The sequence below is a fragment of the Pseudopipra pipra genome, chromosome Z (assembly GCF_036250125.1).
Source record: "Pseudopipra pipra isolate bDixPip1 chromosome Z, bDixPip1.hap1, whole genome shotgun sequence".
In the NCBI taxonomy this organism is placed as follows: Eukaryota; Metazoa; Chordata; class Aves; order Passeriformes; family Pipridae; genus Pseudopipra; species Pseudopipra pipra.
In genome coordinates this window covers 539894-553831 of record NC_087581.1, presented here as the reverse complement: position 1 = coordinate 553831, position 13938 = coordinate 539894, and the positions used below count along the sequence as shown (strand labels likewise).

Genomic DNA, 13938 nt, shown 5'->3' with positions numbered 1-13938 from the left:
CTCACTCCGCCTCCTCTCTCCGCCCCCTCACACCGAACTCTGCCGCTCGGCCCCGCCCCTCGGCCCCGCGCGCCGGCCCCGCCCCCGGGCAGTGGGCTGTGTCGAGGCCCCGCCCCGCCTCGTGCCCGCCCCCGCGCTCGGCCAATCAGGCGGCGCCCCGCTGGCCGTGCCCGGCGTCCCGTACGGTCAAGATGGCGGCGCGGTTCCCCCTGCTCGCCATCCTTCTGCTCCTGCTCGCCCTCGTCTGCCCGGCGCTCGCCGCCGCGCAGGAGGCAGAGGGCGCGGCGGCTGCGCCGCATCGCCGCTTTGAGTACAAGTACAGCTTCAAGGGGCCGCACCTGGTGCAGGCGGACGGGACGGTGCCGTTCTGGGTGCACACGGGCAGTAAGTGGCGGGCGGGGGGCGGCGGGGCCGGGCCGGCCGCGCTCCTGCGGCGGAGGCGGCAGCGGCCGCCCGGGGAACGTGCGAAGGAGGCCGGGGCCGGCGGGCCGAGCACCGGCCGTGCCCCCCGGTGGCACCGGCGGCGCAGAGCGGGCGCGGCGGTGGCGGTGAAGCGCCCGCGGCCCCCCGGCCCCTGCGCCCTTGTGCCGCGGCGGCCCCGGCCGTGGGGAGGGGACTCCGGCAGTGATGATGTGTCACTGCTGCCGCGCTGCACCGCGGACGGGCCGCCCGCGCCTCGGCACGGCCAGAGATAGTGCCGAGTTTCGTCATGGGAGAGCTGGAAATGAAAATTCTGCTTTCGCAAATACGGCTTAATTGAACAACGTCTATACCGGCTGTGTGTTCTCTGCAGTACGGGTTAATGTTCCATTCTACTCAGAAAGGTTTTTCTCCTTAGTGGCCCCCCACGTAGAAGGTATTGACATTTACAGCACATAAGGTTCTGCCTTCCTATAGTTTCTCTGCAGTAACTTCTGCTGTGCTTTTCATTTTCTTTATTTGACATTAATTTTGGGTTCCCCTGGCCCCCAAGTGGCTGAGTACTCGCCTAAAAAGTTATTTTGAAAACTGTTTTCTAGTTGAGGAGACCAGAAAATTTTTGAGTTTGGAAGATTTGTTAATTGTCTAGTTAAGCACTTGCAATATTTTCTCTTTTGTACATAAAGTGTTGGTTCCTTTCCTTTCTAGATGCCATACCGAGTGCAGATCAGATTCGTATAACAACATCTTTGAAAAGCCAAAAAGGGTCAGTGTGGACGAAAAACAAGTCAATATTTGAATATTGGGAAGTCGAAGTGACCTTTCGAGTTACAGGAAGAGGCCGCATTGGAGCTGATGGACTGGTATGAACACCTGATCTCCCTGAAACAAACGGCCCTGCTTTAACAGGGGATCTTCACTTAGGACTCTTCTTGCTTTCCTCATAGGCAGTCTGGTTTACAGAAGAGCAAGGCTTGGAAGGTCCTGTTTTCGGGGCAGCTGATAAATGGAACGGTGTTGGAATTTTCTTTGATTCTTTTGACAATGATGGAAAGGTTAGTTGGAAGTAAACTCTTCTAGTAAAGACTATAAACTAATTTCTGGTGTGTTTCATACATGTAATGTTGTGGAAAAAATAGGATGTTATTTTCCTACTCTTCCTGCCTTTTACTTCAAAGGGATAAAATAAAATAGACAAGTTTCCCTTACAGAAGTTTTACTAGACTTTTTCACACTTGCTTTTTAAGCTTGAAAGTTGAAGCATAACACATCATGAATCTCCACTGAACATTGGTTCATGTGTCGGGTTTGGAGGGAAGGTACCATGTACATATGTATAATCCGAAATTTGGAATGTCTGTGCACAGTTTGGTGTTGATACATCTGGAGATGTGTGCTTTGGAAGAGGGATATTGTACCAAAATACAACACTGTGGGAACACCAGTTTCTGTGTCTGTCTTCAGAGATGCTCTTTTTCTGGAACAGCAGCAAAAATTCTGTGGCAGATGGGAGTGACAGGTGTTGTTTTCAATTTCCAGTGTTCCAGCCCAGAATGATCCTGGGAAACTTTAATAATACGTAGTAGGCCTGCTTTGCTTTTTTTGCTTTCCCTACAGACTTTGGCTTGCTTTTAGACATTTTAGATATATTTTAGTAGGTGTATGTGCCTTTTTTTCCCCCTACAGATGGCTTTTGATATACAGCAAACTTTATCATATATAAAAAATTGAAAGACTGAAGGTGATGTTTATGTTTCTGATCTTCAGAGACAAGACATAGAATCAGAGTATTGTTCAACTTACTACAGATTTTTAGATCCTTTTTCCTTTTCCTTTTTTTTTTTTCCTGACTTCTGGCATAAACATGGACAGTGGCATAGTTTAGTTGGCTGAGGATGCCACCTGCCTAAAGTTTCTCATGGACAGCACTGCTTGCCAGAACTCTGATAGCACTGGGACTGACCACGACAAGTTCAGTCAGTGTGGTGTAAAACCCTTTGTCTAAAGTGATGATGTGTCACTTCTAATGGAAACAGAAGTCTTGGTCATGCCTGTATTGGTCTGACATGTCTTAAGTACTGGAGTGTCTAAGACTTTTTTAAATTACAATCTCTGACTTCCTACAGTCCCAGTATGGAGAAATTCTTCTGCAGTTTTTTTTGCCATTATCATTTAGTTCATTTTCATCCTCTAGCAATTCAGATAACTGGGAGTGTGTTCAACAGCCTTTGTTTAGTCTCTGACAGAAAGCTCCTAAGGTTTTTCTAATGACTGTGACGAGGTCAGTAGGATGTCAACATAGTGTCTGTTTGGCTACATAACACTGGGAAAAACATCCAAAGTTGGATGTTCTAAGTCATCTGTTACTTTCAAGGACTGTGTCTTCACTACATCTGAATTTCCCCAAACTGGATTCCGTGTTTCTGCATTTGCCCAGTTATGGTAGGTGGTAGTATACCCAGGGACTTAACTTGTAGGTATTTTTCCCACCTCTAACTATGCAAAGAACGTGTCAGTCTCTTGCAGAGCATGCAGCTTGCTGGTGTCATTCAGAAATTCCAAAGGAATAAAACATCTGAGGTGTAACAACTTAAGGTGCTCTATCACAGAAAGGCTGTCAATGATGTTACTTATATTTCACTTTAAATTAAACTATTCCATTTGTTTGCCATTTCTTTTTCTAGAAAAACAACCCTGGAGTGATTGTTGTAGGCAACAATGGAAAGCTTCTGTATGACCATCAGAAGTAAGTTTATTTTCAGTGTTATTGATGAATGCTCGCTTTTGAATGATGAAATTTTGCATGAAAGGCTTTGAGAAACAAGGCTTTGTTCATAGGAAACCTTGTTGTTTTCTTTATATTTGAGGTTTTCTATTTATTAAAATACTGCTTTGGCAGTAACAGCACAGAAATTGGCAGCTGATGGATATTTAAATGGCATGTGTCCTTTGGGATGGGTGAATTCAGATAGAGGTGCAGACTTTTTACCTCTTCATTGCTCATAGGTATCTTCCACACACAGCCTATAACTGACAGAAGTGACTAACTGAAAGCTAATTGCCTGTTACTAAAACTAATTGGATTAATTTTGGTTTCTGATTGTTTGTTGTGAACAACACAACTGACACCTTTTTGTGTTCTCTGAGGAGGGAGGTATCCAGCTTAGTTGGTGCTGTCTGGACTACAGCTTACTTCCACCTCTGTTCCCAGAAGCAGGAATGTGTCTCAGGAGCAAACAGGTTTCCCCATTCCTGCATCCCATCTGTGCTGTGTCCTGTGCAAAGCACCTGGTACTGCAGATTGCAGACTGCAGAAGAGCTCAGTGCACTTAGGGGACAGGCTTTGGAAAACTTGCCTATTGAGACACTGTCCTGATGTTGCTGAGCAATAGGTTGGTGCTTTCTCGTCTCAGCTGGTAAATCCTAAGGTGTGGTTGTTTCTGTGTGCAGTGATGGTGCCACACAAGCCTTGGCCTCCTGTCTGAGGGACTTCCGGAACAAGCCCTACCCCGTGCGAGTGAAGATCACCTACTACAGAAAAACCCTGACTGTGAGTGCCCTGAGACAGGGGAACTGCTCGTGTCCCTCAGCTTCCTCAGTGGGACACTGTTGAAGTGTGAAAACCCAAAGGCCCCCTGTGTTAATTCCAGCCTTTGTCCCTTCAGGTGTCAGTGAACAATGGCTTTACTCCGGACAAGGACGACTATGAACTGTGTGCAAAGGTGGAGAACATGGAGCTGCCCTCACAGGGGTACTTTGGAATATCTGCAGCAACGGGGGGACTTGCAGGTAGTGAATGTTTAAAACTGGGACAAATGGTGTGGGGACTTGCAGGGCTTGCAAGAGAAGTTGGAGTTTTTTCTACTGCTAGTGTTGATCCATTATACCAATTCTTGACCATGATGATGTAATTAATCCTCTCCCATTCCCAAACTACTGATATGCTTAGGCCTTTTCCTGGCTACAGCAGAAGAATTTTCAGTTTGTCGTGACAAAGCCCCTGTACAGTCTCGTTCCCCACTGCACAGACTCTTGGGAGGACTTTGGGAGGCTGCTGTTTCTTGAAGATCTTTTGCAGGTGGAAAGTTGACTTGGGAAGTGCTGGGATTTGTAACATGGTTTTGTTTTGTTTGTTGAATACAGATGATCACGATGTCCTGTCATTTCTGACCTTCCAGTTGACTGAGCCTGGGAAGGAAGTAGTAAGCATTTTTATGCATAATTAATAAAGTATGTTATTGTATATGTTTTATGTGCAGCACCAGATTATGGCATTCCCTCTGAAGTCACACTTGGCATCCCTGTTCTGGGATTTTGGCATGCAGCTGTGACATCATCTGTTTTAGAAAAATGAAACTGGTACTGTTATGTTTTGGTAGTATTGTAATTAATGTTTTTAAGACCAGAATTCTGGAAACATCAAGGAAGCAACAAAAATCCTGATGTTAAATCAAAACATGAAATACTAAAAAGTACACTTTGTTTGGAAAGTGGGCAAATATGTGTTCTTGCTTTCAACTTGCCCTACCTTTAGAATGTTTCTGTGCTGCTAAACAGCATCTGTGCTTGTAAAACTTGATTACATTTTAGTAGTAGAAAGTACGTGTCTGTTGGGGAAAAGCTGTGGGTCTCCATGGGAATGTGTGGTTTCTCACTTGAGCTTAATGTGCTCCAGTGCTTGTGTTACGTGTTCACATCTGAAATCTGAGCAGCCTTGCTGGAGAGTAAGTTACACAGGAGTGGTGCAGAACATGACAAAAAAACTCACACATGCCCCCTTCCCCTGATACTGTTTTAAAGCCAACACCAGATGCAGAAATTCCTCAAAAAGATAAAGAGAAGTATCAAGAAGAGTTTGAACACTTTCAACAAGAATTGGATAAAAAGAAGGAAGAATTTCAAAAGGAACATCCTGATGTGCAAGGACAGCCAGGCAAGTTATCTGAGCCATTTCTCAGTTGTCAAGGGGGATGTTCGTTTTCCAGGATGATCAGAACTAGGGCCTGATACTCTGACTGATCTTGCTAAGCTCCCACTGTCGTTAATTACATTATTTGAGACTCTTTGGTTATTTCTTTGGCAAGTGTTTCCTGAAATAGAAAGTTCTTGTGGTCATGCCTGGATTGAAAGCAAAACAAATGACTGGAAACATGGTGGGAATTATGAGGATCTGCATGTAACAACAGAAGGGAGAGAAGGTCATGCATCCCTCTGTAAAGTGGTGATTAAGCAAGCATGACCTTTTTTTTTTGTTGTTATTTGAAAGGGCATCTTTTAGTCTGTTTCTGCACATTCATAGAAAACTTTTTTTTCCCATCTGTTAAAGATGGGTTAGTGAATATGTTGGAACGTGTGCTTACATGGAAAAGCTTTTTAATGCTTGCCTAATGCTGAGCAAACAAGAATGTGATTATTTGGAAGTATAATGGAAGCCATTTCTTACTTCTGTGGATTGTATTAGCTGTGTATGAATGCATATATACCAGGAATGGATATATATGCATGTTTAGCCATCTAAACCTGAAATTTCAGGTTGCCATTTTTATTGCACAGTGATAAGTTATGACTGTTCTAAAGGTCCTACACCATTTTATCTTGTAAGAACCACCTGTGCTGTTCTCTCATCAGCGGACGATGCTTTCGAAACTGTGAGTGATCGTGAATTGAGGCAGATCTTTGAGGGGCAGAATCGAATTCATCTGGAGATCAAACAGCTTAACAGGCAGCTGGACATGGTTCTGGATGAGCAGAGGAGATACGTCTCTGCAGTCACAGATGAGATTGCTAAGAGAGGAGCTGCTTTGCCAGGTCAACAAGGACAGGTAAATAAAAGCCCTGGTGGTTCCTGGCCCAGCCGAATTTTGGCAGTGTGACTGATTTGCTTTTTCTAAGATATGTTGATCTTTTTCCTCCCCCTGCCCCACACCAGGTTTCCCAGCAAGAGATTGAGACATTTGTGAAAACTCAGGAAGAGGTCATTAGACAAGTAAATGAAATAAGGTAAATGCCTTCTAAACATTAAGGGTGTGTTTTGAATTTTGTCTGATTTCCCACCTTTTAAATCCTGTTTATTATTTCAGTGAGAGAATATTGACAAACTTGAAGTTTCTGTGTCAGTTCCTTAGTGGTGACTCTCTCCATACATTTAATTTCTATAATAAAGTAAGTTTGTGTCCCTAAGATGGCTAAACCCCTAATTTGCCTTTTTTTAATCACAAGATTCCACTTCAGCAGGTAAGTCCAGTCCCTTTTAAACACAATGAAGAAAAGCTTTACCTTGAAGGTGCTATACTGCTAGAATGGATTTGAGAAAATGCCTGTGTGTGATGGGCATGCCTGTGTACTTCTTTTAAGATGTTTTACTGTTGCTGTCTTAATCAGGAATGGCTTTAAGCCGCTTTAGCCCTTCATTTATGGTAGCTAAAACATTCCCTACCTTGTGTTTAAAAACAGAAGGAAAAAAAGGAGAAAAACAAGTTGTGGCTCTTTCTCCTGTATTAGTTCAAGGGCAGCTCTTGTGATTTATCTAAGTAGGTCAGTTTTTTGTAGAATGAAGATTAGAGTACTTCCATTTTTGCACTTGTTCTTCCACGAAAGCTTTTATGTTAATATTCTTGACAAATCTTTATACCTTGCAAGCAAATTAGATTTTCTTGTTAACGTTGGCAGTCTGCCCTTTTAGTGACTACTTATCAGATAAGAGTTTGCGTAACATCATCTTAATATTTTCCTTAGATTAAAGAAATGCTTTATTTCTGGATAGAAATGAACAGCCCGTTGTTGCCTGGACTTACAGTCCAAGTAATTTTCTTGTCAAGATTTGTGGATTTCTGAACCATCTGATTACAGAAGAATTTTGCACGTTCATACCATGGAAACCATCAGCATGGTATCGTTAATGCAGAGCTAAATATAAACATTTAGGGAAGTTATTTGGCTTTTACCAAAGAGTGGGTGTGCCAGTTTAATTACACAGAGATGGGCTACCAGGAGGGAGAAGAACAAAGGGAGTGTTCCACTTGTGTCCTAGCACTGAAAACAGTGGGGCAAGCTAAACAGTGTGAGGGATGTGGAGAGACAGAAGTACTGTCAGCATTTATTGGGCAGTGGGTATGATGGTGGTCGCATGGGTTTGCTTGGATTATTTAAGAAAAAAATCTTCCAGTGAGAAACTCAGTTCTAAAATATGTTATTAGAACATTAATTGAAAGTACAGGTAAATAATAATCAGTTTACTTGCTGTTTTCACAGTGAATAAGGCCTATTTCAGACTCAGTAGTACAGTTCTGTGTAACACTTAGAAATGTGATGATCATACCTTGTTTCCAGTTTCCTCAGTGAACACTATTCCAGCCAGGGGGGGAGATTGGTTTTATTTCCCAATGTGAGACAGTTGGAGGCCAGGTTGGACAGGGCTTGGAGCAACCTGGGCTAGTGGAAGGTGTCCCTGCCCATGGCAGGGGGTGGAATGAGATGATCTTTAAAGTTCCCTCCCAAAACAAATCACTCTGAGATACTGTGAAAAATTGCTGAGCACTGTCCAAAGAGTGAGGAGTGCACTGGGAAGGCATTGAAGGAAGCTCTCATCTGAGCAAAATGTCAAGTTTTAAGTAAATTAAAAAGAAATCCGAAGACATACATTTTGATTGTCTATTCTGTTAATAATGAAGAGATTAACAATCACATGATAAATATTTTAGCTGTAGAATAATCCTCTTTGCAACTCAAAAGAAACAGCACAGTAGGGGAAAATTATATAAACATATTGATTAGAGATTACGTTTTTTTCTCTCATTGACTAGTTTACCTAAAACAAAATTAGTTATGGAACCTCAACTTTTCATGGATTTAATTTTGTTTGTTGTAGAAGCAAAATGAATTCCCATGAAGACAATATTAAGTATTATGACAATGCATATGGGAAATGAGTTTCTCATATAAATGATAATCATGAAACAAGGATGTATCTAAATCTTTTCTTATCCCTAAAGCCTCTTCGTTATTTTTATTTCTTACATGACTGCTTTTATTTATTTATTTCTCAAACAGCTTTTGGTTTCCTTCAAAGATTGCATTAAACTCTGCTTATCCTAAAGCCTCAGCCAGAGCCTCAGATGAAACTCTTGTTTCAGACAGTCAGGCAGAGCAGATGTGTAGCAACAGAACATTTGCCAGCCCTTGTTCTCAGCGTGACTCTGGGAGATGGTGCACTGTGCAAATGGAAACTGGCTGTGGAATTCACTAAAATCAGAGTTTGATTAAGGGATTATTTCTTGACAGGTATTCCTGAAAGCTAGAAAAAATGCTTTCTGCCTTTTGGGGCAACTATGTGTTACAAACTGCTTCTTCTGACCTGATGGGAGTCCAGAATAACTGCTGTTTGTAGGAAAGCTGCTCTGGGTTGAAAGATGTTTTCTTGTTTGTTTTGTGTCAGAAATTCCGTGGCTGATACTCTGAGGTCCATCAGTGGAGCTCAACACCCCGGCTCTGCAGGAGCCTATGAGACAACTCAGCACTTCAATGACATCAAAGAACACCTTCATCTAGTGAAGAGGGACATTGAGCATTTAGCACAACGAAATATGGTAATTTCTGTGCTGCTGGTGCAAAGCATGACTGTAATACTGCTTTCTTTGGCTGTTGGTGAAAAGCAGGATGAGCCAGCATGCAATTTACGGAGCAATTAATCCTTCATTAAGCTGCCTCGCTAAAACTGCAGTGCCTTGACCTAACTGCATGATCTGTGTCTTGATGAGAAGTTTTGCACAAAGAGCAAGATTTTTAGTCTAATTTCCTGTGGAAACAAGGTCAAGCAATTAGGTTTTCTGGGTGCTTTTTTTTTTGTGTTTGTCCCCCTACTTAACAGCTCTCCACAGAGGAGATTCTGTGTTGCTTCTGCACAGAAGGGAGAGCTTTAATCAGGGCAAACTTGGGCAGGTTCTGCTTAAGGTTTCTAAGTGTGAAAGATGACTGTGCTCATCACCTTGGTCTAGCCTACGTAGCAATTAAGTTCAATTAGTTTATGAGCCCACAGAAGGTTCTTGATTAATTTACCAAATTTATGGGATTTTTTTCTCTTATTCTTTCCCCTACAACCCCCATAAATCAGTTTATCTGAGAAACATAAAGGCGAAAAGGGAAAGTTAGATGAGTAAGATTCTGATTTTTCAGAGTAATGTAATTTCTGTCCTTTTTCTGCTTGTGTTCTGATTTTTAGATCACATTGCAAAGACCTTGTTTTTTTTTCTTACATGTAAGTCTTTTGATGGTATGTCTTGTTTGCTCTTTTCTCAAACATTGTCTTTCTTGTTCTTCAGCCATCCAGTGACAAACCCAAGTGCCCAGAGTTGCCAGCGTTTCCCTCGTGCTTATCTACAATGCATTTCATCATATTCATGGCAGTGCAAACAGTGTTATTCATTGGCTATATCATGTACAGGTGAGTGTGTTTGTACCTAAAGACAGCAGGGCAAAGGATTTTAGAGCTTGTGACTGACCAAGTCACAGGCTAAACCAATTAGGATGGTTCTTCTGTTCTCTTCCTCCTCCTTGTGAAGCCATAATGTTGAAATGCAATTTGCATTGATGGAAAGGATAATGTACCATTGCCTGGGAGTCCTCCCTCCTGCTTCTCACACACACTCCTCAGAATGAGGAGCAGGGACCAGAATAGCTGTGCTGCCCTGCAGAGAACAAATGCTGTTTCCTACCCCTGGGGAGGGATGAGCAGCATTGGTACCAGAGCAGTGCTGCTGCCAGCACCAGCTTTTGTGGTGTGTGTGCTGCTCTGCAAAGTGCAGGGGGGTGTTTCTGATGTGGGTAACTTGTGCCCATCAGCTGGAACGATGGCTGGGGAGGACAAAGGAGGGGCTGGGCCCCTCCAGTTCCTTGGGATGCCCTTGTGAGTCCAGCAGCTGTGTGTGGTTGATCCTCAGTGTCTCTGTCCACTAAGGAAATAAATATGTTCTGTGCCAGAGGAAAAAGGAAATCCTATTTCAAGTAAATTCTTTCCCTGCTTAATTGCATGTGTTTCCTTTTCTGAGATGATCTGTAGGCCAGTCAAATAGTGAGAAGCTTTTAAAAATGCTAAAAGTTTTTTAAAAATCAGTTTGTATGTTCTTTCACAGTTTCTGACTTCTGTCCAGAATGTGGAGGTTTTTTTATTCCTTCTGTGCCTGATGCAAAATTGAAACAATAGTGATGCTACCAATGTCTTTGTAAATAGAAAACATCCTGTTTTTGTGATATGACTTATATTTGATTTCCTTAAGTCTCTGTTGATAAGGAATGGAATCTTTTAATCCTCAAATAAATGAAAATTTAAACCAGTTAGCTAGTTTTATGCTATAAGTACTTGAATTCTTTTCTGCATTTTTTTCAGGAGCCAACAAGAAGCAGCAGCCAAAAAGTTCTTTTGATGACCTGTTCCTTTTGTGTGTACATAAGAGCAGTATGTATGCACAGAAAATTCTACACTTGTGTAAATGAGGGAAATTCTAGTGTTCGATACACGTCAATATTGTAAATTATTGAATTTTGTTAAACAAAATGAGTTCTTATTTAAATGGTTGATGCTAAAGCTAAAAACAGACTGTGGAGCAGCAGAGCAAATGTTGGATGGGGGAAGACTGCAGCCCCTGTCTAGGTCTGTGTTTTCAGCCACCTTTCTCATCAGTACAGAAAGGCAAATGCCCAATTCCTCTGCTTTTGTCAGGATTCCAGAGGAGGGAATTGAAGGTTTGGGGATTGTTCACAGTGTGATTTGCAGATGGATGATTCGTGCAGACAATTTGCTACCAAGTGTTCTGACATACCAGTTAAAAAAAAAGGGGAGGGTAAAAGAAGAAGAACGCCCCCCATTCTTCTGTAATTTTTTTTGGCGAGTAAAAATTTATTATAAGCATTTTATTTGTTTACCACTTGGATTTAAAAGTATAAGAATATTTTTGTTAATTCTAACTCTTTATGAAATACAGATTTAAACACTTTTTAATATGTGAACACAAAGACTCTGACTGTTGATATAAAAAAACAAATTATACAGAACAAGCAAAGAAAGCCTTATGTTCTTATTTTGGCTTTTGGTTTTAGGCAGTGAGAGAAAATGTGATAAAGTAGTTTCTTCAAGTATACTGTGGGCCTGATTTCTTTTTTTTGTAGTTTCAAGTCTGTCTGTAATTTTGTTTGGAGATTTGTGGAACTTTTCCAGCAAAGATTATTGCTTTATACCTCTTCAAATCTGATTTTATTAAGGATATGTTTAGTGTATGGATATGTCTTTACTTTTATAAAGCTGTCTTGTGTCTTTCATGTATCAAATACAGATGCTTTGATTTAAATCTGGACATGGCAAGTGTTCTAAAGTACAGGTATTAGGTGTTAAACCATTTCTTCACAAGGTGTTGCTTCAGACATGTTTGTTAATCCAGGAGCTATTGTAGAACCAGTATTTTGTGTCAATTCCTGCTTTAATATCAAAAGCATAAGGCTGAACATGTGGTTTGGATACTGCTTATCAAATGAACATTTTGCTTCAAGAAAGGAAAAAGCAGAGAGCCAAATTTAGGAATGTGAAATTAAATCATTTTGCCTTGTTTACATATCTGTGGTAACTTTGTCCTTGAGTTTTGTGTGTAGGGTTAGAATAGGTATTTTTGTGGATTTTAAAAATTCTATAAAATACACAAATGCATCAGAATATTTCACTTTTAACTATTAATTTGTTTGTCTGAATCTGCAAAAATTCTCTGTTCTCTAACATACTACTACTGCATTTCTATAGTCTACTTACTCCCTTGGAGTGCAACACATGCTGCCAAGTTCACTGTAATGAAGAACACTTCAGTATTGTGCCTGTCAGTTTGGAGGGATGATATATCTATGCAATATATTCTGCTACTTAAAATACAGAGTCCAAAAAGTGAATGCCTGTGCTGTACCCAGAAAAGAATCCTGCCCACACCCCAGTTAACACGTCTGCAGGATGTAGTGTTCTGTAAGGGGGGTAGCTTTAGAGATTCATTTCGAAATTGGAGAAGATTTTACTGCACTAATTGGAGAAACTACTGCCTCAGGCTAGTCTTGTGGGATAGATGGGGAAATCAAAGCAGAAAACCTTTCAGAGAAGCCAGAGTAACACATCAGAATTTGTCTGTTCAGTTCTTTCAACACCAGCAGATATTTACAGGTGCCTTGAGTCTAAGCTATTACAACCCTGACTCTTGTAACTAAATCTATTTTCTTAACTTTTTCTGAAGCTGTACAGTGTTGTTCCTCTCAACCACAGGCCTTCTCCCACCAGTGCAACATCCCAGCAGAGCTGCTCCTCTCACAGCAGGCTTTGCAAGGCCCTTGGACAGCAGGGCTTGCCAGTGTGTTTGTAAGGGGGTGCCTGTGTGGGGTAATGGGGAGCAGCTCTGATGTATCCATTGGGAAAAGCCTGGATTTTTGTTACTGTGAATTTACCCAACCATAACTCTGTTCTAAAGCTGGAGCAGCCCATCCTTCTGGCTCTTTTGTCAGACAGAAGAGAAGGCTGGGCATGTCTAGGGGAAACTTGAAGCCTACAGTTGTCCCTTCAGTAGGAGGCTCAGCTCACGTGTTTGTGCTGCTGCTGGATCGGACACGTCTCCCACGGGCAGCGGGGAAACTTCTGCTTTAGGGAGCAAGTGGTCCAGAGCAGAACACCAGACAGCTGATAACTTTGCTTCATGCTTCATTCCACAGTTGCCTCTCCTTGGAACTCCCATAATTGCCTCAGCACTCACTGGATCTAAAGAAAGCTCCCAATTGCCCAGCTCCAATTTCGTCCTGCCTGTCCTCGAAGTGATAGAACAAATTTGGACTGTAAGAATATTTGTCAGTCAAGCTGGCTACCAGAAGTTTCTTTCAACACTGGTAGTGTGGTTCTTTTCTTATCAAGTAAGATTTCACAACTAGGAGGAGAAGACAACTTGGAATCCAGTTTGACAGTATGAGGGAGAACAAGTCTAATAATTATATTTGAATTGTGGATGATAAGTAGCAAATATTTGGCAGTGACAAGAGAATCTGATTGTCCTGGTCAGGGTATATTAAATACATGGTCGCATCTGAATCTTTCAAAAGTAAAATGCACAATACGGTTTGTAAATCACCTGTTTTACAGTTTGTAGTTTACCTGCTATGGTTTGTAACTTGCTCTTTGAAGAAAATTTGACATTTCTCAATGGATCAATTACTGTAACAGAAGAATTGTCTACTGGTTTGTTTTTTTATTTTAAATTCAAACGGCTGACATTTTCATATATTTGTTTCTGACTAATGTAAATTGACACTTGGAGTTCAGATATAACCTTATTTGAATAAAGATGCATATTTTTAGTAAGCCTTTTTCTTTTAGTTTGGTGCATGTCCATGAAATCCAAGCAAGTGCCTGTGAAGCATTCTGTACCCTCTGTTCAGAGCCTGCCTGCCCAGAGCTCTGGGGTCAGTCCTGCCTCAGACTGGGCAGTTAGTGGCATTCCAAGGCTGAATTCC

General features: G+C 41.8%; 1 protein-coding gene across 2 annotated transcripts; it reads left to right on the top strand.

Moving 5' to 3' along the window:
• Positions 1-176: 176 nt before the first annotated feature.
• On the top strand, positions 177-13786 carry LOC135407365 (protein ERGIC-53-like). Of its 2 annotated transcripts, XM_064642341.1 has the most exons (14): positions 177-384; positions 1129-1283; positions 1368-1475; positions 3105-3166; positions 3871-3970; positions 4086-4209; positions 4564-4622; positions 5221-5353; positions 6049-6242; positions 6350-6420; positions 8855-9005; positions 9738-9859; positions 10802-10870; positions 13147-13786. In XM_064642341.1, the coding sequence occupies exons 1-13, from the start codon at positions 192-194 to the stop codon at positions 10836-10838; spliced, it is 1509 nt and encodes a 502-aa protein (XP_064498411.1). In that variant the 5' UTR covers positions 177-191; the 3' UTR covers positions 10839-10870; positions 13147-13786. The 2 variants fall into 2 exon arrangements, with proteins under 2 accessions (XP_064498411.1, XP_064498410.1); XM_064642340.1 differs by having other exon boundaries at positions 10802-13786.
• The last annotated feature ends 152 nt before the right edge of the window (positions 13787-13938 follow it).

Excerpts from the sequence above, each read along its gene's own strand:
- LOC135407365 (XM_064642341.1), top strand. The coding sequence starts at position 192 with ATGGCGGCGCGGTTCCCCCTGCTCGCCATCCTTCTGCTCCTGCTCGCC. Across the intron at positions 1,476-3,104 it reads CTTTTGACAATGATGGAAAG|AAAAACAACCCTGGAGTGAT; the intron begins GTTAGTTGGAAG and ends TTCTTTTTCTAG. Across the intron at positions 9,860-10,801 it reads ATTGGCTATATCATGTACAG|GAGCCAACAAGAAGCAGCAG; the intron begins GTGAGTGTGTTT and ends CATTTTTTTCAG.